General features: G+C 45.2%; 1 protein-coding gene across 3 annotated transcripts in view; it reads right to left on the bottom strand.

The window, feature by feature from the left end:
- The window catches only part of PLEKHG1 (pleckstrin homology and RhoGEF domain containing G1), a gene marked incomplete at its 5' end in the record, with an annotated part of 89,251 nt that overhangs the window by 4,650 nt on the left and 60,372 nt on the right, over positions 1-24,229 (bottom strand). For 2 of the 3 annotated variants that reach the window (XM_082668740.1, XM_082668742.1), the window contains 8 exons: positions 4,500-6,120; positions 10,490-10,512; positions 12,572-12,610; positions 14,235-14,330; positions 16,711-16,744; positions 22,909-22,995; positions 23,159-23,254; positions 23,343-23,525. In XM_082668740.1, coding sequence (XP_082524866.1) covers positions 4,500-6,120; positions 10,490-10,512; positions 12,572-12,610; positions 14,235-14,330; positions 16,711-16,744; positions 22,909-22,995; positions 23,159-23,254; positions 23,343-23,525 — 2,179 coding nt within the window. The remainder of the gene's footprint in view (positions 1-4,499; positions 6,121-10,489; positions 10,513-12,571; positions 12,611-14,234; positions 14,331-16,710; positions 16,745-22,908; positions 22,996-23,158; positions 23,255-23,342; positions 23,526-24,229) is intronic. The other variant, XM_082668741.1, reaches the window with a different exon arrangement.

Below are 24,229 nucleotides of genomic sequence, written 5' to 3'. Positions count from 1 at the left end.
CCATGAATCCTATAAATCACTCAGACCACATCTACGCAGTCTCTATAGAGGGCATCTATTCTATATATGATGACCAGCAAGTGACATTATAATTTTTTCCTCTTTATATTTTTAGTAACCTGTTATTAGTAAATTATTCCTTGAATTTAAACTAAATATTTAGTTGAGTTTCTGCTGTTTCTTTCAAGTTTGCCTTCTATGGGGACAGAAAACAATGTGCTGTTGTTCTGTGTGCCCTTTAACTGCAACTCCCTCAGATGACTTGCCCCTTAGTCCCCAGAATCAGAATAAATAGTGTTTATCTTCTCATTATAGATCCTACATTCATTCAGAGCCTTCAGACTTTCAAGTCCAAATTGCTTGGAAGGACAGAGATTATTAGTTTAGAATTTGTAGTAACAAAAACTTGAGCTATTACTCCTTAAAGGGCATAGTAAAGACTCTCAATACCAATTAAGATTTGGTAACCCCTTAACAGACTGAAAGTCTACATAGACACTAAGGTGCCCTTGTTAGCCATCCTGAAATATACAATGTTTCGTTAACTATGAAACCCAACCAGTGGTAGCTGGACCTTTAGGCTTGTCTTTGGTTAGCAGTCCCACCTCAAAGTCAAGACGGTCCTTCCCAAGCCATTCGCACCTACACTGTGGCTCTGAGCCTGATCCCACAGCTGAATCAGGAAGGCTTTGAACTTCTACAAAGTTCCAAGAAAATGACAATTTGCGAGAAAGCAGTGAGAGCTAATCAAAAAAAATTCAGTTAAACTATTGCAGCATCAAAATTTAACTGTAAAGTCTTGTAAGAACAGATAGCTCTTGACTTTGGAACATGGTGGCCCAGATCATCTGAAACCATGTATTATCCAAAATAGCCCTAGTATTTCTCATGCCTTTTTCTTCTTTATCACACTCTCTTCTTCTTCCTTTGCTTAATCAAATCCTATTTACCTCTCAAGACCCTCTATAAGCTTTATCACTTCTATGAATCCTTTTCTAACTGATTTCTCTGAAGTCTTATATGCACCATAATACTTAGCTATTGGTTGTGTACGCATGCTTGCACACAATCTTGTGTTGCTAGTTATTGTATCTAAGCTGGTTTATTATTCCATCTAGTCCATGAGCTTTTAATCTTGGAGAACAATCCCCACAGAAAACCAAGCACAGCTCTAGGCAGAAATTGGTCTCAAGAACTACTTAATTACCCAGATAATTTTTGGACTGCCTCCATTTATTCTAAACACAGTGTTAAGAGTAAACGTGCTCCAAGACTGTACCATGGAGAGTGGAAAGGCAGCGCACGATTTGGGCACAGCCGGAAATGGGGAAGCAGGAAGACAGCCTTTAGTAAAATGCTATGTAAACATATATATTATAGACAACTCATAATGGGCACAGTTCATCTTTGGATAGTAAAAAGTTGACCATTTATAAATTTGGAATAGAAAGTACCTCGCAAGTAGACACTATACTGTGCCGATCTAAGTTTTTGTTTTTTTGGTCTCAGCTTGACCTTCTAAGAGAGTCTATAACTTGCTTGATGCCAACATGAACGTGAGACAAGCTTCCAGAGCGATGGCTGTTATTAACTAGATACCCTTAGTCCGATGTACAGGAAACAGCCAGCCCAAGATGACACTTCTAGCCTAAAAAGCTCAGTATTAGTCAGCTGGATTCAAATTCCCCCTCATTCTTAGTTCTGGCATTCATAGTCTTTATAGAACATGTACATTATCATAATGGGACAACGTCAGGGCTATCTCTGGTTTATTCCTCTTTTGTAAGTTTAGAAGGTAGAATTCTTATCATTCCAGATAAAAATTTGAAGTGATCCTTGTTGAGAGAAGTATGAACTCTACTGTTTTCAAGACAGAGATTAAAATCAACATTTCTGATGTTGCTTGTGATGCAGCGCAAAGCATAAAATGTTATCTTGCCTTCCCTACTTTACACAAGGAGGAACATTCCTCAAGCCTGTATGGAGTTTTCTCCCACAGAGAACATCACCAAAAAAACAAGGAGTGGGGGGGGGGACCCCAAAGGCTTCCTTGGCCTCAAAGACTGTCAGGAGTGAGGCATAATGGGACAAGATGGCCGGCATGCCGCAACAGGCTCCAAAAGGTGGGAGGGGCTAGACCTGGTTGGGTGATTTACAGGCGGAAGTCTGGCCCAGGGCCTGTAGACCCCGGCTGGAGCGTTCAATAAAGGTGCTGGAGAGTTTCAGCAGGTGAATAGGGCGCCCCTCCTTCCGCACAACACCGAGAGCAAGCTCCTGGCAAAGTGGCAAGGCCCATACGGAGAAGTCTGGAGAATCGGTCCATTCGATTACGACGTCCTGTGCCCAGATAAACAAGAGAGAGAAAAGGAGTCATCACGTCAACTGATTGAAAGCCTGGTGGGCACAGGAAGTGGTCTCGATCCACCCAGATGGAAGATTCTTCAGGTCTGAGAGATGGCAGGCCCTAGGGACACGCTCCTGCCAGCCAGCAGGGGGAGACACTGGCTGGCTCAGAAGATGACTCTGGAGAGATCTTCTCTTGGAGAGAATGTCGATAGTAGCCCACCATGTCAAGAAAGGGCCCAGACACAGAGCTATGATCCTACAGGAGCCCAAGAAGACACGAGTAGCCAAAACAGAAATAACAAACAAAAAGCGGGGGGGGGGGGGAGCAAAAGAAAACCCCAAAGGGAAACCTATTCATACTTAAAAGGTGGGTAAAAAAGACTATTCAAGGCAGTTGTAAGCCCTAATGATTCAGTATTGAAGACCTTGCTTCTGACAGGGTTGGAGCTTCGCATGTTAATGGATGGTCCACATTCCAAACAACCGGCCTCAGGCAATTACCACTTTTTAAACAACAGTCTGCTGGCTTCATCAATCCATCATCATCGGAAACCTCAGTATTATATTTTCTCTCATTCTGAGGCACCCTAGCCCAGATTCAGTCAGTGGTTTCATTGCCAACACACTACTGCTTCTAGTGCCATCTGTACTCCAAAACAGTCCGCCTGCAGCTGGAACGCAGTCACTTTTTCTGTGTGTAACAACAGTTTAGCAACACTCGCGTTGGAAAAGGGACTAATTCAAGCATATTATTGCAAGGAGAAAAATATATGCGATCTAGTCTCTCACATTCATATAAAAATCACATTTAACCTTTATCTAACTTAAAAAGAAGGCCAAGTCACAGAGGGTCTGTAAAATCCTTCAGGTAACATTTCCAGGGCTTCACTTCCCTACGTGTTAAGAAATATTACTGTGCGATTAGCTCTGGAAAAAGAGTAAACTTAGGTAATTCTTAAATACTCCCAAACTTAAAAAAACTGTTTTTCCCTACAGATTCTTGTCATGCAACTTGTGAGTCCATTTAGGACTTGGATACCCCCTTCTGATTCTCTGCTTTCCACCTAAGAAAGCAGTCCCAAAGAAAGGAGGTAGGTGTCATCGTGTTGGCCAGATGAGCCATGCCGCCACCAAGCTAACCAACGAAACATGCCCTGATACTGAGCCATCTGGTTTTTATTTTTAATTGGAGAACTGTCTCTTCTCATTTGATACAGAGACGATGCTTTGTCAGAAGATCTAGGGCTGGGATTCTTAAAACAGGATCAAAAGTCCACACTGAAAAAAAAAAATTCAGTTCCTGGGCCCTAATCTCAGAAATCTCTCTGGGTCTGGAGGTGGAAAACTCCTCAGGTGAGAGTCAGCACCCTCAGGTTTTTTTTTCTTTCCATGACAATCCAGTGCTTAATTCACATCATGCCCTTCCACTGAGAACCCTGTGTAATCTACCCAGGGGATATGTACTTCTTTACAATAGAGGAAAAGCCAAACTGTGATCCTCTCATTCCTAAACCCTAATGGTACCAATATCACGCACGTGATCCTGGTTTGGTTCTGCCCAAAAAGGAGGCTTGACTCAAAATTAAATTTCTTGGAAGCATACAGGAGAATACCAAATGAGACGGTATTAAATGCATTACAGCAGCTATTCCAAAAAAGCAACTAGAAAATGTAACACATGAGAAAACAGCCGAGTTACAGTGTGAACAGCTAAAAAAAAACATGCAAAAAGCCCTCCTTTTTGTCTTTGTTAGGATGAGTAGGCGTTTTTGTTAGGATTCCGGAGCAAAGAGCAATCCTATTCCGTATTCGTCCAAACCTTAAACTCTTACCCTGCTACCCAGCTACCCCTCCTAACACACTGAAACTGAACCTGACGGCTATGTTTCAGCTCTAGATTATATTAGAGAACACTGCTTCAAATATCATATCTGGAGTGATGATGTCACAGACACCAGGAAACCCTCCAGACTCAATCGCCTCCCACTGGTGAGATGTGGTGGGTGCAGGGCCGGCCTCATCTGTGAGTCTGGGGTCTCTCTGTGAGAATGAACATCTGGGTGACAGCACCCTCACGGTGCTAAGGACACTGAGAACCAGAACACGGCTCTCTCCCAGTCCTCGGAAGGAGAAGGGCAGCGCGGGAGACATACCGATGGCGGGCCCGCCCTGCTTCTTTTCTTCTAGGATGGCCGCCAGGTCCCTGGGAACCTGCTTCTGCACGTGGCTGCCAGGCGGCTGCTCCAGCTCCGGGCTTTTCACCTTTAACAGCTGATTTGCCTTCTTGATCTTCTGACTGTACTGCCTGGCCATCAGGAAAACCCTGCTCCTGGTCTTGTCTGCGGTGTCCATGCCGGGGTCAGGGTTCCTCAGGTCTGCAGGGGACGGGCTGCTGCTGGCCACGTCGTAGGGACTCTCCACGGGCGGCAGGTCACTGACCAGCGACAGCCGGTGGAGACTCAGGCAGGAGCCGTCTTTGGAGGCCGGGGTTAGGTCAAGTGTGCAGGAGACCGGCCCCGGCCTGTCTCTGGGCGGCACGAGGGGGGCCCGGCCTGCGGGCAGGGAACGTGGGGAGCGCGCGCCCAGCTCTGGGGCGCTGCCCGCCAGCGGCCGCTCCTGCACGTCGTCTTTGCTAACGGGAAACGCCGCCAGGAGCCGGTCTCTGGCTTTGACTTCGTTTTTCTTGATGTAATTTTCCAGGTCATTCCAGATCTCATCTACTTCTTCAGACAGTTTATCGGAGATGGACCGATCCGCTATGGACAAGTTGCAGCCGAAGGAGTTATAGAACAAACTCAGATAATCGTTACCGGAGGGTCCCGGGGGGTAGGGCGCCTCGTCCTCGCTGAACTGGAGGCTGTCCTGGGAAACAGAGGCCCTCAGACTGTCACAGCACCCCAGGTCGGCCTCCAGGCCCAGGAAGGTGCTCCTCTTGGGACGTTTTAGGCTGCTGCACTTGAAGTCCTGGGAGGGTGCCTCTGGGAGCCCGATGGTGTCGTAGACGTTCTCCTCCACGACCTGGAGTTCGCGTGAGCTTTGGTTCCACGCCTCCCGGCCTGGGGAGGCACCATCTCTCTGGGGGTGCAGAGGGCTCTTCTCTGGGCTTGCCGGCCTCTTTGAGAAGGCCAGCTCCGGGGTGCTCTTGGGGCGAGCAGAGTCCCTGGCTGATTTGGGGGGAGGGGCTTCAGCTTCTTCCCGTTTAGCCACCATCAGTTTCAAGTCCTCATAACTTATGTTATCATAGACATGGTCTATGTCATCAATGGTCAGCTCCACAGAGGACCCGAAGGGAGTCATCCCGTCCAGCCCCTCTGTTTTAGGGTCATTCTGCAGTTCCCTTCGGGAGCTGTACTGAGGGCTGTCACTGTCCCTATTCCTCATGTCAGGGGGACACGTGTTGCTCTCGCCAGCACTGCTGGCCCGCCGCACAACCCTGTGGCCAGAGCTGGGGGTCTCCGAGGACTCGACCTGTCCCATGTGCCAACTGCAAGGTCGACTGGAAGTGCTGTCCTCACACAGTCGGGCAGAGTTCAGATCTGAAGGGGAGAAGGATGGCAGGAACATCTGATAATCATCTTCGTCCTCCTCATTCTCCTGCGGAGACCGCCGACTGGGGAACAAGGCTTGCCGGATCTGGTGGTCCGTCCAGATGCTTCTGACGGCCCCGCCCCCGCGAAGCACGTTGATAATGGCAGAACTGCTCGGCTGACTGTTCCTCTGGGCAGGAGACGGCCCTGCTGAAGTCAGCTGGGGAGACCCTTCCTCTCTGGAAACCTGAGGAGGATAGAGACATATCGATTGAATTGTAGCACCACAGGACACATGACTTAGGATGTTCTCCTGTATTTACACATTGCCTCTACCCCTAGACTGTGATATTCTTAAAGAAAATGATCAGTAAACATTGTTGATTTTTTTTTTTTTTTTTTTTTGCGGTACGCGGGCCTCTCACTGTTGGGGCCTCTCCCACTGCGGAGCACAGGCTCCAGACGCACAGGCTCAGCGGCCATGGCTCACGGGCCCAGACGCTCCGCGGCATGTGGGATCTTCCCAGACCGGGGCACGAACCCGCATCCCCTGCATCGGCAGGCGGATCACCACTGCGCCACCAGGGAGGCCCAAACATTGTTGATTTTAACTGTGTTGGAAAGCACATCAGATTTTTTGCAAAAGGAGCAGAAAGGACAGGAACTGATATTTGCTTAGAAATAGGCTAGGCCATTTGAAGACATTCTCCAAACTTAACGTTCACAATCACTCTTTGGATTAGATATGATTGTACCAGTTTCACAGTAAGGAAATCTAGGCTCTTAGGATTCAGTAACATGTTTTCCCCCAGCAGTGGAAAGGCTAGCATGTAAACCCAGGTTTGACTCCAAATACCTTTCCCCACTGCAGGGAATTGGCTAAATACAGAAAACTCTTAGATATTTCTAATAATTCCGATGTGTTCTCGGTAAATAACATTATATAAATGAACATATATAGGTGTCAAGGGCCATGGTATCTGATTTCTATTTGGGGTTTGATTCTTAGCGGTCTTACTGTGGTTTCCGGTCTACGAGAAACACCCCTGTCGGTGATCTGACTGCAGACCCCCAAGGGTTTTCCTTTAAATCTGCAGACCTGCATGAACCTGACCAGCAGTGCCTTGGTTTATAGATTCTAGGCAAAAGAGCCTTTGTTGCAGGAATTTAATTTAATCCACTACTGAGCTAATGAAATTTCTACTTTCTTTCAAAATACATTTAATTAAGCAATATTTAGATGCCAATTAGGGAGTAAATTATGAGTGACATTAATGATTTTTAATCAGAGAAAACAATGGGTCTGTTATAACTTGGAACCTTTCCTGATGGAGCTCAACTGTGCAGACAGGGAGTGGACTGCCCTCTGATGCCCTCTGTGGGTACTGGGATTAGCTTCAAAGATTTGAAAGGGTTAAGACAGGTTCAAACTAATTAGTACCAGGGGTATATTTTCTGGTCAAAACACTATAGTAACCTATTGGAAATGTCAAATTAGCAAGAATTTTTCATCACTGATCAATGAAATTGGGATACATATTACCTTGGAATATCCACCTATTAATATGTCTGTCTGTCTGCTTACCTGCCTGTCTATCAGGGAGGGCAAAGATACAATTTTATCCTGAATGTTGTTTTTCTATTAAAAATTTAAAGCTAAAAACATCTAATTAGTCATTGAATCTTTTGTTCATTTTTTTCAGATAGTAAAAATGTGGGGCTTCCCTGGTGGTGCAGTGGTTGAGAGTCCGCCTGCCGATGCAGGGGACGCGGGTCGTGCCCCGGTCCGGGAAGATCCCACATACCGCGGAGCGGCTGGGCCCGTGAGCCATGGCCTCTGAGCCTGCGCGTCCGGAGCCTGTGCTCCGCAACGGGAGAGGCCACAACAGTGAGAGGCCCGCATACCGCAAAAAAAAAAAAAAAAAAAATGTGGACTATTTGAAGACTAGGAATAAATGAATACACACACATATAGATATATGTGCACACATACAAATATATATATATTATATTTTGGCTCTTCTGTTTTTTTTCTTTACCCTTTAATATCTCTCCCTTTTCCTCCTACTCAGACTGCACTGGTAAAATGTTTATAAAATATAGGTACGCAGTAACTACATTTTATAAAATAAAACAAGTTAGTATTAGCTAGTTAAATCATGATCAAACACTGTGGAAGTGTAACAAAACAATTCTGTGAACAGCCAGAAGTAATACCTTCTTAAAATCTTTCATTCCAGAAAAATTCCCAGACATTTCAGAAAATTAGAAACCCCGAATTGTTAATATCAAAGTATATTTTTAAGGTAACTACACTTTTTTTGTTTGTTTGTTCAGCCACGCTGCGTGGCTTGCGGGATCTTATTTCCCCAACCAGGGATCAAACCCGTGTCCCTGGCAGTGGAAGTGCAGAGTCCTAACCACTGGACTGCCAGGGAATTCCCAAAAGGTAACTACACTTGAAGTGAAGTTAGCAGTAATTTGGAAGGTGAAAGTTTATATCAAATAAATCATCAGGAGAACTGAGGAAGCTGTTAGATTTAGAAATAATCAGTATATGGATTGGACACAGCACAGAAGTATGTAGTGTAGATCCCTCGTGATGAACAGTTTTCCACATTCTCAGCATTACGGTTACTTAATAATAACATAATAAGAGCTAATTTATGGGGCACTTGTTTTGTGCCAAATACTGTACTAAGCACATTAAAAAACATATCACATTTAATCTTTATAACAATTCCATAAATTAGGAAACTAAGTCTTGGTAAGGTTTAACAACTTGCATACAGTCATACAGCTTATAAACGGCAGAAATGGATTTGAACCCATGTCTTAATCCTCAGCTTATATATGAGCTAAATCTCTCTCCCTCTCTCCTTCCCTTTATCTCTCGCTATATACACACATGCACACACACACAAACACGGCTTTAGAAGGTATATTCTAGGAGAAACGTTAATCTCTTTATCTCTTTAATCTCTCCCTGCATTTAGTATACATTCATTTTTGTTAGGAGATGGAATTTTACCACTAAGAAAAAAGTACATTGGTGTTTTCTTTCTTTCTTGTCTTCAGATTGTATAAGGTATAGTTAGTCCCCATATGGAGACTTGACTCGATCACTATCGTAGAAAGTTTCCGAGAAGCTCTTGAGATTGTATCTCTAGGACTAATAGAGCGATTCCCCTAGCTGGTACTAAGCCAGGCTTGCTCCGTGATCATAGCTTGGCTGCCTTACAAGGGCACCGTCCCAGGGTTTGTTTATGAAAACAAAGTACATTAAAAAAATCAAAATCTCATGCCATATTTCAGGACAATGAACCAATTCATGTTAATAAATTTCAAAAGCTTCCAAACAGAAATATGTACTACCTGAAAAAAATCCACATGCCGTAATTTTAAGCAAATAGCTTAGAGATAAGACCATGTTGATTTTTAGACATTTAGGCGTCTAACCTGAAAGATACATTATTTATTAACAGGGTCACTTTGGCCCTGTGCCAAGGAGTGGAGCACGTAGAATCGCGGGGGAGATGTTCACAGCCACGTTGCTACAGTTACAGAGCATGAAGTAAGAAGCTGCGCTCAGTCCCCTAAGCACTGTTAAGTAAGCCAGTTGATCAGTAGGCATACTGGATGTGGTTTGCCCAGGTCAGGATACAATAGGCATTGTTCGTAGGTAATAAATTTGAATATACATCTTCTAATACAACATACCATTTTTATTCTGCCTCTCCTAACCTTTTATTGGAGGGAGAAAAATCAAAGCTTGATATAGTGAAGTTTCATTATACCACCTATGATCACACCTCTTATACCAGCAGCAGGACCATATTCTTAGACGGGGATCTTTGTGATTGAAGTCTGATGCTTTGAAAAGGGAGCAAATACTCAGGATGCAAGAGCCTCAGTCTTATATGCACAGAGGCACAGGGCAATGTGGGGTGCACCACACTAGCCCTGTGTGGGTGTTACATCTTTTTTTTTTAATTAATTTATTTTATTATTATTATTTTATTTTTGGCTGTGTTGGGGTCTTCGTCGCTGCACACAGGCTTTCTCTAGTTTCAGTGAGCGGGGGCTACTCTTCGTTGTGGTGCCTGGGCTTCTCATTGCGATGGCTTCTCTTATTGCGGAGCACGGGCTCTAAGCGCGCAGGCTTCAGTAGTTGCAGCACGCAGGCTCAGTAGTTGTGGTTCACGGGCTCTAGAGTGCAGGCTCAGTAGTTGTGGCACATGGGCTTAGTTGCTCCATGGCATGCGGGATCTTCCCGGACCAGGGCTCGAACCCGTGTTCCCTGCATTGGCAGGCGGATTCTTAACCACTGCGCCACCAGGGAAGCCTAGGTGTTACATCTTAAGGTATTAGCTTCTGAATAGAGAGGTGGGGCAGAAGAATGAAGAAATCATTGCCTTGGTTCTGAGAGATGAAGCTGGGGTGGTGAGGTGGAGGGAGAGTTGATAAGGACGAGCCCTAACTTAAATCTATGTCAACATGTAAAATAATTGTTTACACTTGGAAGATTAGCTGCAGATGAGACATATAAGGAAAGGGTAGGTATAAAGGGCACCTAAAGTAAACATTTCAAAATAAGAAATGCCAATAGTACTTACCTTTTGGATGTCTTGTGCTGTTTCTGAAAAATAAAAGTTTTTTTATCTTTTAAGTTTGAGGATTAAAAATGTCTCTCTCATACATAGGTAAGCACTCACATTTTATAGGGCTTTTAAACTTATTGTTAATAATTGAAGCCCAAGCATCTCTGGGCTCTTGAGACCTCACTTTTAGAAAATGCCTCTCAGTTATCCAAGTATAGATCTTGTACTACATGTAAAACAACCATACATGTATCTGAGTGATAAGTATCTTCCTTAAATCCCTGAGAGCAATGGACCAATTCATATGAATACGTTTCAAAAGCTTCCCCCCACCCAAATATATATTACCTGAAAAAATAATCCACATGCCCTAAGCCATGAAACTCACTTAAACATCAGATTATGCTTCTGTTAATTTTTAAATATTCTATTGGCTTTCATTGAAGATATAGCATTTATCAACAGGGTCACCTTGGCACTGTGCTAAGGAGGGTGCAAGAGGAATTGTGGGGAGAGATTTACCAGCCACATCCTCATATATACCCTTACGATTCTCTGATCATGTGTGTCTCATCTTTCAACACTGTTTAATTACAGAAGCATTTAAAGTAAAAAGCGATCAAACCCTCTCCACAAATTCCACCCTGCAGAGGTAGCCACACTTAAAAGTTTGATGTTCATCTTCCCAGGTCCCATGCCCACTGCCCCAATCCCACAACAATGCACAGTTTTTTTGCTCTCAAAGGTGCAATATGCAAAATTGAATTTCCTGCTAAATATATGTAGACACTCTTATCAGTAGACAGATACGTACTTGATTCTTTTTGACAGCTGCAGAATATTCCATGTAGTATTCCAGAATTTACTACAACTTTTAAAACTATTTCCCACTAGATGGGCATTTTATGTGGTGTCTTGTTATATAAACTCTGCAAAGAACACAGATACTCATAGATCTGTGCTCACTTGGGTGAGCACTTCTATACAGGAAGTGTACGTTGTGAAATTTCTATGGGTGAAAAATTTGAAATTTTTGGTTCAAGAGCAAATACACATTTTCAATTTAAATGGGCATTAACAAATTTTGCTCCAAAAAGGTTGCAGAAATTTATACACCAACAGTTTCAGAGTGCCTGTTTTTCTTTTCTTTTGGCCAAGCCCACAGCTTTCTCCTCTCCGTTTATCTCACTGAAATGTATGATTTTTCTGATCACTAATACAGGTGACCATTTGTAAATTTTATTGGCAGTTTGTGTTTCTTCTGTGAAACTGCCCAATTATATTCTCTGCCTTTCAAAAAAGAGTCCACGTCTACTGAGCCCACATGCCACAACCACTGAAGCCCGCGCGCCCAGAGCCCGGGCTCTGCAATGAGAAGCCACTGCAATGAGAAGCACGCGCACCGCAACAAAGAGTAGCCCCCACTCACCGCAACCAGAGAAAAACCTGCGTGCAGCAACGAAAACCCAACGCAGCCAGAAACAATAAATAAATATAATAAATTTATTAAAAAAAGAGTCCTTTGTCCGTTTTTTAAATAGATTTAATTAATTAATTAATTTTTTGGCTGCGTTGGGTCTTTGTTGTTGTGCACGGGCTTTCTCTAGTTGCAGAGAGCAGGGGCTACTCTTCGTTGTGGTGCACGGGCTTCTCATTGCGATGGCTTCTCTTGTTGCGGAGCACAGGCTCTAGGCATGCGGGCTTCAGTAGCTGTGGCTCGCGGGCTCTAGAGCGCAGGCTCAGTAGTTGTGGTGCACAGGCTTAGTTGCTCCGTGGCATGTGGGATCTTCCCGGACCAGGGCTCGAACCCATGTCCCCTGCATTGGCAGACAGATTCTTAAGCACTGTGCCACCAGGGAAGCCCCTGTCCTTTCTTTTTGATATATGGGATTTCTTAACATCAACATTCACAGATATTCATCTTTTTATGTCCATTATCTATGCTGCAAACGTTTTATGTCATTCAGCCTTACATTTTATAATGGGATTAATCAAATCTGCCAATCTGTAATTCATCTTGTGTTTATTTTTTGTGTGTATGGTTTGACTTAGTGGATATCAACAAGAATGAAAAAAGAAAGTTATTTTAGGACTTACCGCTGGTCTTCAAAACTTTATGCGATCTTGAGGAAGGTTCTGAGCGAAAAGATAAGGCCAGCATCATTTGCAAAACCAAATCAAGTTTTTTTCTTTATAAGTGAATTATTAGCTTATGGGCAAATGAATTGAGCTCTAGAAATTTTCTATCAAATTCATCTAAATCCTGATTGCTTAGAGATACTTAGCAGCAAGACATTCCCTCCATCAAAACTGTAGGATAAATAGTAAGCTGTGCGATCTGGGGTCACCTAACAGAAAACCAACCCTACCAACTAGTAGAGCAATGTTCTGAGCTTTAACTACCACCTATAAGTGGATAACGTTCAATTTTATATTCTTCTGCCAGAGCCCTACCGCAAGCTCCAGGTCTCAGATGCCAACTGTCCATCTGACGTGTCCCCAACATGCCCATAGACCCGGCAAACTCAACACGTCCCAGTCGCAGCTCACCAGTCTCCCCCATCTGCTCTTCCATTTGGATTCTTATCTTAGTTGTCACTCACATTACCCTCCCTAGTTAGCGACCAGGACATCATTTTAAGTTTCTCCTGTTTTCATCCATCATGGTCTTGTGGGATCCCAGGAACACTCCACCCCAATCACCACTGTCTTATTCCAAACCTTTACCATCTCTCGCCCAAGCTAGAGGAACAGCCTCCTACCAATTCTCCCTGCCTACTTCATTTTCCACATCGAGCCAGAACTCTCATTTTAAAAGGCAAACATTTCATTGCTTAAAATCCTTCCATAGCTTGCAGGATAAAGTTCAAACCCTTTGCGTGGCCTACTCGGCCTTCCACGATCAGGGCCCAATCTGTACTTCCAGCCACATCTCTTTCCGATTGACCTTGCCCACCTCTACCTCTGGCCCACCTTGCAGCCAGGCCAAACAACTGGCAATAGCTGTCTGATCTAAGGTATGCTGGCTCAAGTCTCAGGGCCTTTGCATGTGCTATTCCCACCCCATCAGGCTCCTCAGCTCCCAGATCCCATCTGGGGTACTGGTCCTCTACTCTGTACGGCCTTCTCTCTCCTTCCTAGAGGGTTCACCTCTCTTTGTCTCCCCGCTCTTTCTTCCTTTCAACCTCTACTACAGCTCCATTGTATGAACTGGTATTTATTCAACCTTTTTTTGACTCTCCCACTAGACTACAAACTCCTTGCAAGCAGGAATCCTGTGTATTATTCGTACATTCCCAGTTCTTAGTACAGTGCAGGAAATTAGGTAGATACTCAATAAATGCCGATTTAAATGGAAAAAAAAATCCGAGGGCTAAGGGAATACCACACGAAGTCTGGTTTAGCAAATGTGTGTTAAAATTTTAGGTCTGAATACTCTCTGGGATGTGTCATTTACAGGATACAATTTTTCACTAGTGATAGTAAAGAGAATTTAAGTACCTGCAGGCCAATGGTAATAACATGCTATACAAAGTGAACTTAGTTGATTGACATGTTTTTTTATATTCACTGGAAAATAGAGAGTTAAGTAGAAAGAGTTTTAGAACCAAAGCTTGAGAGCCCCACCTGGAGGCATTCTCAAAGGTATTCAAACTGGCGGTGTGTTCAGAAACCGGAAAGAATATACCTTTTTGTCACACTGAAAGGGACTTTCACGACTAACGCCCCATAATTATCTTGATTACCGCATCCTATTTACCAGATTTTCTTCTTAGCCGATATGAAGCAGAACCATCTTTAGAGCCACAAAAGGCCTTTGTCTCTCCCTCAGGACTGTAACAGAAGCCTGGGTAATCTGTAACGTAAGAACCACATGCATCTATAAGAAGGAAGCGTTCCGGAACGTCTCAGCAAATGGGTAGGACTTGTTTTGATACCTATGGATTTATTCTTTTTCGTCAGGCATGGTAGAATCCCTCCTTCCATAACTGGTGTTGAATATGCATCTCAAGACTTTCTGTTTACTGACTGCTGGAGTGTGTTAGCAAGCTAGCCCGCAACCCCTCCTCCGACCCCGCCCAGCGCCCACCAGGCACACACAGGCACTCTTTCTCTGTACTCTCTTCTTTTCACTCTCTGGCAGAAAGAGCTCTAACCATTGGCTCTACTCTTACTAGAAAGTTAGTTCAAGTGTGTAGGGTGTGATAACTTCCTACACCCACTCAGACTCGTCTGCAGCTCTAAGACCCACAGTGGTCAGTCAGTTCCATGAACATGAAAATCCCTGCAGCTGAACTTGCTGCCAAGGCCCCTGACAGACTGCGGTGATGGGCCACAACAGAGGCCCTGTCAAGGTAAAACCAAATGGAGAATTCCCTCTAGGTAGCAATTTTGTGAGGCATTGGTGCCCGGCGTGGCGGTGGAGGGAGGCGAGCCCTTCCTGCCCCCGTGGAAGCTGTCCTCCCGGGCAGCGACTCTCCATGTTTTTCTAGACGTGGCTCCTTTGAACATGTGATGAATGGTTTAGGTTCTCTTCCCAGACAGGGGGTTTTCATTTTATTTCATCTAAGGGGTACACAGGTTTTGGATTAAGAAACTCTGGTCTAATCCTGAAGTAGTGCAGCGTATTCCAAGATCATCTGCACCTAAAGCCTGAGGGTAAACAATTTTAGGACACGGCCGTAGACTGGCGTTCTTCAAATCGGGGTTACGGCCCTTCAAGGGCATCTGAAGTGCAAGAAAGTTCTGAGGACTGTTAAAGACCACATACACTTCTCCAGGGTCAGAGGCCATTTGGTCCAATGGACTGGCCTGCTCTGTTCACAGCCAGCTGAGACCAAAGTCAGGGTAGGGCAAGTAAGGTTATTTTCCTAGGCTGAGCTGCTCTGGCCCAGGCCTGGCCTGGCAGAGAGGCACATAGCACCGTTAGAGGCTTCACATCATTCCGTGCGCTCACAGAATCTTAATGGTGTCCAAGAGCTAGCTCAGAGCCTGGGAATAAATAAACAATGTTGAATGTAGCTGCTCACATGGAACAGCTGACCTCTCTGGATCCCCATCTTCCTCCATCTTTTCTCCTGATTCTCACCTGCCCATCCATGACCTTGCCTTCGCTTCAGAGCGCCCAGATATATTATATACATTATATATATATATATATATATATTTATTTATAGAAGAAATAAGGGGTATATTGTGCAGCGGAGGAAATATAGCTAATATTTCATAATAACTGCAACTAGAGTATAATCTTTAAAAACTGTTGTACACGTGTAACTTATATAATACTGTAAATCAACGATACCTCAGTAAAAAGAATCTTCGAGAGATTTCCACTGAATAAAATAAGCGGCTTCAGAGAACACAGGGCAAGGAGCCCCAGCCCAGCTCTCTGGTGGGGATCACCTTGCATCATTTCTCGGGATCTCACGGACACGCAGTGGGGAATCTCAGTGACAGTGGCGGTGTTCATTTTTCTACTTCAGTAATGTTTCTTTATTTTTTCCCCCCCTGGAGAATTAACAACCAGCAGGCTGGGGGGTGGGCTGGGGTAGGGTGTGGTAGGTGAATCAGCGTTTGCTCTTGGGGAAAGATTCCTCAAAAGTAAGTTATTTAGAAAGTTTTAAGTAAAAGTTTCTGTCAGACCTGGCTGTAAGTCTTTAAAGCTATTGCTTCTTTTTAAATTCTATTTAATCTGGGAGATCACAAGGATGTGATAAGTGCTTCGAACAGGTCTTATTTTATAAGACCTCACTTATATTTATTCTCTGACTGCTATGAGAAGTCCAGAGACACAATAACATATGTGGGGCAGTTGTAATTTTAAAATGTGACCTGCATCTGGAAAACCAATACCTATCTAGTTAGCGTGATTACTGCAGATAATCAACATAGATTTTCCGCTAATGGAGTGAGGTGGGAAATGCATTGTGGGACCATCATTTTTGGTGGTGGCAGAGGTGGGGCAAGGGTGACCCTGGAAGCATATCTTACACTGTGAGTTGATGCAGAGACCAGCGGCAAGCCGTCGGGGAGCTCACAGATGAACCGAGAAATTATTGTAGAAACAACCCAATGGGTTAGAAAGAGGGTATACTGTCTGCTGGCTCTGTTTGTCAAAACAGTGAATAGAGAGCTGCTACTTTCCCACAATGGACGTTTGCCATAAACTTATAGAAACTTGAGAGAGACGAGGAGACAATGAGATTTCAAATTGTGTAGAAAACAAAACTTACGAACGGCATCCATTTCAAGTATCGCTTGCTTGGCCTGAAAGAAAGAAGGTGTAGCTATAACTGCAGTGACCTTTTTCTGTCTCTTCTTTAAACTACCAACCCTAATACGGGTCTTCTCCCACCTGAGTGAGTGGTTTTGGAAAAGCTTAAAGAAAAACAAAACCAAAACTCATTTCTTTTAGGCATTAACACATAGTTCAAGGGATTCCAACAGATGAGCATCCGTCCTCGTGTGGGTGGTAGCTGCTGCACCACTGGTGCCCCAGAGCTAAGCTTACAGCCCTCACCTGGAGAGAAAGGAGGAAGGGAAGGAGGGAGGGAAGGAGGGGGAGGGAAGGGGAAGGAGACACAGGCAGGGAGGTGTAGGAGGAGGAAGGGAAAATAAGAGGGAGGGAGAGAAACTTTCACTGAAGGTTCAAAAACCTGGCTGAGCAGCGTATCAAAATCTAGATTCCTGCTACCCAACGCTAGTCTACTGAATCCAGCCCTGATCTATGGAGCCAAAGGCTCAAGGGACAGGGCCTAGGACCTACACCAGCAGCCCTCCCCGTATCTTTGGGGCATTGTAAGTCTTCTGAGCTGAATGCAAACTAGTTGCTGGACAGTTCCCCTGTCCTTCCAAATATTATGCGATTATCATCAGCTGACTCTCCCAGCACCCCTGTACCTACCGTCACTTGTGTGTGCCCTAGAATCTCCCAGAGGGGGAGAAAGAGCTGCGGTGTGGGAGAAGGACCCTGGAGGACATGGTTTGTGATCCTGGCTTTAGCACTTAACGAGGCAGGTGCTCTCATATTCCTGCATGTGTTTCTTCGACCTTAAGATGGTAAGATAGGAGCGACCTTTCAAAGTTGCTACCAGGACCAAATGACAGGCACTCAACCCAAGTTAGTTACCATTTACTCCCGCAGGGGACTGGCCCTGAATACCTTGACTCTTGCTTTCTCTGCATACAAACTTCTCCCCGACTCAACCCCCGAGCTTCTGAACTTTATTGCTTTGAGGCTTCTTTTTGTGTAATTATTGCCATATGTTATCAATGTATAGGGAACAGTGAAAAGAAAAGTTAATGGCCTTAACATGAGTCATCTTGCTGAGGATTCAAAGAAGAAAAAAACTAGGTAGGTTTTCTCACCTCTTTCATGTCATTTTCATTTTTCAAGGTAGTGTAATGGAACCTACAAACATTATGCTAAAAATAACTTTAAAAATAATTTTACTAATACTTTGTCACAGTATGTGATGATATCACAGTAAAAATGTCTGGGCTAAGGGGCAACCAAAAAAAAAAAAAAAAACAAACCACAAAACAATGCAGTCACCTGAGTTTTGAGAAAACAAATGCTTAGATTTTTATGACACTGATATTTCTATCATACATTCAGAGTTTGAGGTTACTAGTTGAAGTTAATTTCAGACACAAACGTTAGCTCAGTTTCCGTGAAGTGCATTGGCAGAACCATGCCAATATACAAAATGCAACAGTCTCTACCTGAACCTTATTCCCAACTAATCTGGATGAAATTTAGTTTATATGCCACGTATACAGATGGGCCATATGGCTAATTCCCAGCAAGTTCCTTGGTATCCATAAACTTGACTTCGAGAACTCAGTATTATTTTTTCTGGTCTTGACATTTAATTCAAAAAAAGTCTATTCCCACATTTTTCCACTAGGGGTCAGCCAGAGACTATCACTGAATTAAAGGAATGGAAGGAGGTTACAAGGAACCTAACCTCTGCAGCTGTGTTAACAGTAGAACTGTGGTACATCTTTTTTTTTTTTTTTTTTTTTGGTACGCGGGCCTCTCACTGCCGTGGCCTCTCCCGTTGCGGAGCACAGGCTCCGGACGTGCAGGCTCAGCGGCCATGGCTCACGGGCCCAGCCGCTCCGCGGCATGTGGGATCTTCCCGGACCGGGGCACGAACCCGTGTCCCCCGCATCGGCAGAAGGACTCTCAACCACTGCGCCACCAGGGAAGCCCGGTGGTACATTTTTTGATGTTTGTTCCCATTATGTAATTCTTTTATTTGATAGGAGTAAATATAGTTTGAAAGCTTCAAGAAAATAACTTAAGAAACAGTCTTGAGAAGAGAGAAAACTTCAACTTAGTAATAATCCTGCTTAAATAAAATAGAAAATTATCATTAGCTCATGGTGGACAAAGTATATTAAATAAGTGTGCTTTCATTTTCCCTAGGAATAACGTGGTTAAGATCAACTTTGGATTCAGGAAGAACTGGGTTTGAATCTGGGCTCAGTCGTATACTAGTTGCATAAACTTGGGCAGTTTACTTTCCGTCTCTGAGCCTCTGTTTTTATTTCTCTAGAATGGGGAGAATAAGACCTTTCTCATAAGGTGTTTTGCTAAGGGTGAAATAAGAATATAAAGTACTCAGCACAGTGTATGTGTGCTCAAGAAGCTGTAGCTAAAAAAAAATAGAACGTTTACATCTATTTACACCTAAAAGGGTCAGGAACTTGGACCAAAAAACCACAATTCTACTGTGACTCTATTAACCATTATAAAACATAAAGGGAAAACTGCTTGGAATACACACCCCTAGTGTGGGAGAAAGAGGAAGGTCTGTAGCCTAGTTTCACTTTGTAATGGCCAATAACTGATTTTCAGAAGCCCTTTGGCAGTTTTGATTTTCCCAGGGACAGGTAAACAACAGGTGGGGCATATCAAAGACACACTGTCATTGCTCAGAAGGGCATTGCCAGTGACAAGGCCAGCAAACAAGTGACTAACCATGAAGCAAATGCAGTTGCCTCTCTGCAGGAGCTACGACACCTCGCAACACCCTGATGAGATGAGACTCATGCTTAAGTCAAAGCACACACCTGTGCACATTCATTTCCTGGGCACCGAATCACTGCTGATAGCCCCTGAGAACAAGCTTCAAATACTTTTCAAAAACTATGCAGAGAGCAAGCAGACTTTCCTTTCTCAGAAATCTCAGATCTCCTTCTTTTCCACCCAGTTCTACTCTCATGAGCATCATCGCATTTACTGCTCCACTTCATTCCTGCTCGCCTGGGCACGGACCATTTCCCCGCACGCGTGGATATCCATTCTCCACCCTCACCTTAGTTCCTCGCCACTTTACTTCTGATCACCCATCCCTCCACTCCAGAACAGTAACACACAATCATAGCCGCCCCCAGAGCCTCATCATCATCCAGAAGTGCCCTCCCTTTCCGCAGGACTCCAGAAGTCCCCTCTTCAATTACAGATCTCGGTACTTTCCATCTCTCCACCTTAACTCTTGCTGAACCAGTTCTCTGACTTATCCTTCAACCTGTGCCTATCTTCCTGGTTGGTTTCACCCTCCACTCAGCCTGGAAATCATGCTCAGTCACTGCAGGTGGGATGCTGGGTGGCACTGTCTTCCCATGCCCACTTAATCTTCACCCTCACCGCTCTGCCTGTCCTCAGCCTTGGGGAACCCACCTGCGCCCCATGGCTCAACACTAATGTTGAAGTTGCTGGATCAACACACACATTCATGGTGGCCAGCTTCAGTGGGCCTAGGATCCTTTCACAGATTACTGTAGCCATCCCTACTGACTTGCTAGCCTGTGTTCTTTCTTTCTTTCCTTTTAGTTTTTTTTTTAAGTTATTCATTTTTGGCTGCATTGGGTCTTCATTGCTGCACACGGGCTTTCTCTAGATGCGGCGAGCGGGTGCTACTCTTTGTTGTGGTGTGCAGGCTTCTCATTGCAGTGGCTTCTCTTTATGTGGAGTATGGGCTCTAGGCACATAGGCTTCAGTTGCTGTGGCTCGTGGGCTCAGTAGTTGTGGTTCGCAGGCTCTAGAGAGCAGGCTTAGTAGTTGGGGCGCACGGGCTTAGTTGCTCTGCGGCATGTGGGATCTTCCTGGACCAGGGATCGAACCCGTTTCCCCTGCAATGGCAGGTGGATTCTTTGCCACTGCGTCACCAGGGAAGTCCCTAGCCTGTGTTCTTTAGCACGTGTTCTGAACCCCTCCACTTTCCCTCGGACATCCAGCCCCATCTTTGCTTCACTCACCCAGTAGATGCCGTTACCACCAACTTCAGTGAAGGCAAACCCTTTCAGCTCCCTCAAGTCCACCTCAAAGTTTATCCTTTCTCATTTTTCTTCTCCCCCGGCTCAGGGAAGATATTTCTGACCCTTTCCAAGACTAACCCCTACACCTACTGGTAAAGTGAATATAAATAGTGTAATTAGCGTAGAAGAGGCGAATAGATTGATTACCTTTGTATGGAGCCGCACCAAGTTTCTGGTTCCTAAGACCAATGGGATTACTTCTATCCTTTAAGTGTTTTCAAAAGCCATATTGCAAACATATGGAGGCGTGCATTAGCCATTCTTGCATACTTTTTCAGTAAATAAGAAGTTTTGAGCTTCCAGCATCAAGTTCACGATCTAATGTTTTTATTAGACTGTATTTACAGTACATGCCCCCATCCCCGAAATTCGGGGGTTAAGGATGATACCATTCTGCCATCTCCCTGGGGTCACATTCCAAGGGGTGTTCCACCTCTTATCTTTACTGTCTCCTGTTCTCTTTCCCTGTCCCCTTAGCCTACATGTCCACCGTATTCTTCATGAGGGCAAAGCATCTTGCTTTGATCTTACCTCCCCTCAAACTACCACCGTTTGTCTCTTCTGAACTTTGTTTAAAAAAGAAGGCTACACCCAGTCTGTTCCTTACTTCTCCCTTGCTTGTCCACCCACCGCCCTCTCGCCCTTATCTCTCAGTTGCCAAATCTAATATGTACTTTTCTGTTCGAATCTGTCTTCATCTCTGCAGGCTTTGAGATGGTTACTCCACTCGTTCTCGGAGACATTCCTTCCTTTGTTACCGCACTTTTCTCCTTCGGTTTTCTTACTGCCTCATTCCGCTGCTCTGCCTTTGGTTCTTCTGCAAATCCCCCAACCCTTGCTGGTCACTTAGATGTTGGGATTCCCAGGGGTCCGTCTTTCCTTTACACGTTTGTGTGGGTCCTCCTATCAAATCTCGGGGCTTCGGTGACTGTGTGGAGAGACCTGCGTCTCTCCCTGCAGCTGAGCCGCCCCTGCGCATGTGTCCCTGCTGCTCCCTCTGAGGCCCATCCAATCGGTCCCTCCCCTGGGCAACCCGTCTTGGAACTCACAACACCATCCTCTTGGCCCAACTCCTGACTCATCCTTGACTTTTATTTCTCCCTCTCCTCATGCACTTGGTGGGCAAAATCCTGTTCCCCCTGGTTCCACGATGGGCTCTGCCTCTCCCCCCATCTCTTATGCTCCCTGGCAGTGCCCCTCGTCTCTCTTCTAGGCCACTGTGGAAGCCTGCTAATTCTTCTCCTGCCACCACTCACACTCCGCCAGCTGAACCGTCACACTGTCCCAAAGTTACACTGTCAGAACACAGGGCGGCCCATGCCACGCCCCCCCACAAAGCCTTCAGTCGTTTCCCACCACGAAAATCCAGGCTCCTCAGTGTATGTGTTCAAAGCCCTTCAAAGGCCGGCTGACTGCTTTCCACGTTTCTAGTCTTACGTCCTACTCCATCTCCTGAGGACTCGACCTTTCCGTCCGGGCACACTCTGTGTGCTGTGAACACAGGGCCCCTGTTCACACCTCCTTGTTTTTTGTTTATGCTGTTCTCTCAGCTTGGTTTCCCTTTGTCTTTTCCCCCACTTAATAAAAAAATTCCTCCTCCTTCAAGACTGAGCAAACAGGCATTTTCTTTCCTCTCCTCACTCGACTGTAACACTATTCTTCCACAATACTTGGCTTATACCTCTATTAATTCATCACATCATTTATACGACCAGCTCCCTGGTCTGCAAATTCCTTCACGGCTGAGTCTGGGTCTTGCTTCCCACAGACCCTAAGCCAGCTTTATCCACCCCAGGTGCTTAGCACACCTCTGAATAATTCTCAGAACTGCCTTTATGTTCTACTAGTTCTCTAGAAATTCCCTTACAGTCTTTTCCTTACTTTTCTTCTTTCAAGCCACAAAAGGAACAACAACAAACCAAAAACTCTCCACCGAGTCTCCCTACATATGAATCGTTTCAGTACCAATGGCTGGTTCGGTTGATCCTTACGTAGCCTCTCAACTGTCTTAATTTGGAAGATGCACGTTTGCTGCCGTCAGGCTGTCTTTCTGGGACTCGAATTCCTTTCAGTGTTACTGTTTGCAGCCCTCACGGTCTTACCTTAGCTGGAATCTTCGCCGCGTGATTCTCCAGGATCAGCCTCTTGAGGTGCAGAACCCACAGGCGTTTGTCTTGCTGCGACTTCGCCTACCGGGAGGAGATGTGGACAGTCACGCCACCCCGCTAGTCGCAAGACACAGACACTGCTAAGACCCTCGGACTGGATGGGACACACGCGAGGTGGCCAGAAAGTCCTGCAAAGGCCTCCAGCCGTGACGCACGAGGGCGGGGAGGCGAGGGGTGCTGGTACCTGAACGGTGTGCTGCAGCTTGGGGTTCTGGTAGTGGAAGACGCTGAAGCTGAGGGGCTCCTTTGGGATCACTTCCACCAGCATGAGGTTGCCGCACTGGAGGGGCGGGCAGAGGGGGAGGCAGGCTCGCAAGAGGATGGAAGCAGCGCCCCAGTCCTCGCCCGGGACCTCTATTCGGACCTACCAGGATGTGAGCTTTGTACGTAAACGTGTCGTCTCTCTTCTTGGTGATGAGAAGCAGCTTGTCAAAGAGGAAGAGCGTCCGCTCATTCTTGGCCCGCTGGAGGCGGAAGGTCCCCTCGAGAACTAGCTCCCCGTAGCTGGTCAGGTCTGGCCCCTTCCAGTTGGTGAGCAAACTCTGTATCTCCTGAAACAGTGAACGTTCCCTGTGATTAAACAGGAGGTGGGAAGGCAAGACGGCGAGGACACAGGGGCCCATTTGTTGAGCCTCAAGAATGGTGTCTAAATACCTGCGACAGGGGCTAAGGGCCCTGCGTGGTGTCTGATGTGTCTGCATTTATGGCTGGTGTCACTTCAGGGTTAACAGAAATGAATCAAGTTGTTAATTGACGAGTTGCCAATTACTTCTTTCCATCCCTCCATAATCCCTCTACTAAGGCAGTGGAACTGTCTTTCACAAGCCAGGTAAGGAGGCTGCTGGTGTGTGGCCTTCTCAGCTGTCCTTCTCATGATGTGCTCACCCACATTCTCTGGACGAACACCCCCAGAGCTACTGACCTGAAAAACCTCTTTCCAGAAATCGAACTCACACCACAAATAAGTAACGCAAAATGAAAGCCTGAGGAAAATCACACAAGATACATCTCTGAAATTTCCTGATGTTAATCCCCATTCATCTGGGAAAAGGAAATGAATGTTTCTTCGCCACTGTGTTTTTAACGGAACTTCATAAATATCGATAGCATGACTTTGAAGTTTCTTTAGGATTTACTGTACATCCCTATCAACGTTTCTAAAGGAAGCTGATGTTGTTATTTTGGAAAAATGAAAACATTCACAAACAGCACTTAATTGAGCAGCCCATAAAACCACCTAAAACTTCATTGGTTG

This window comes from Grampus griseus, assembly GCF_964374135.1.
Source record: "Grampus griseus genome assembly, chromosome: 13".
Taxonomy (NCBI): Eukaryota; Metazoa; Chordata; class Mammalia; order Artiodactyla; family Delphinidae; genus Grampus; species Grampus griseus.
The sequence above is the reverse complement of the archived record's forward strand: the minus strand, read 5'-3'. Positions and strand labels throughout refer to the sequence as shown.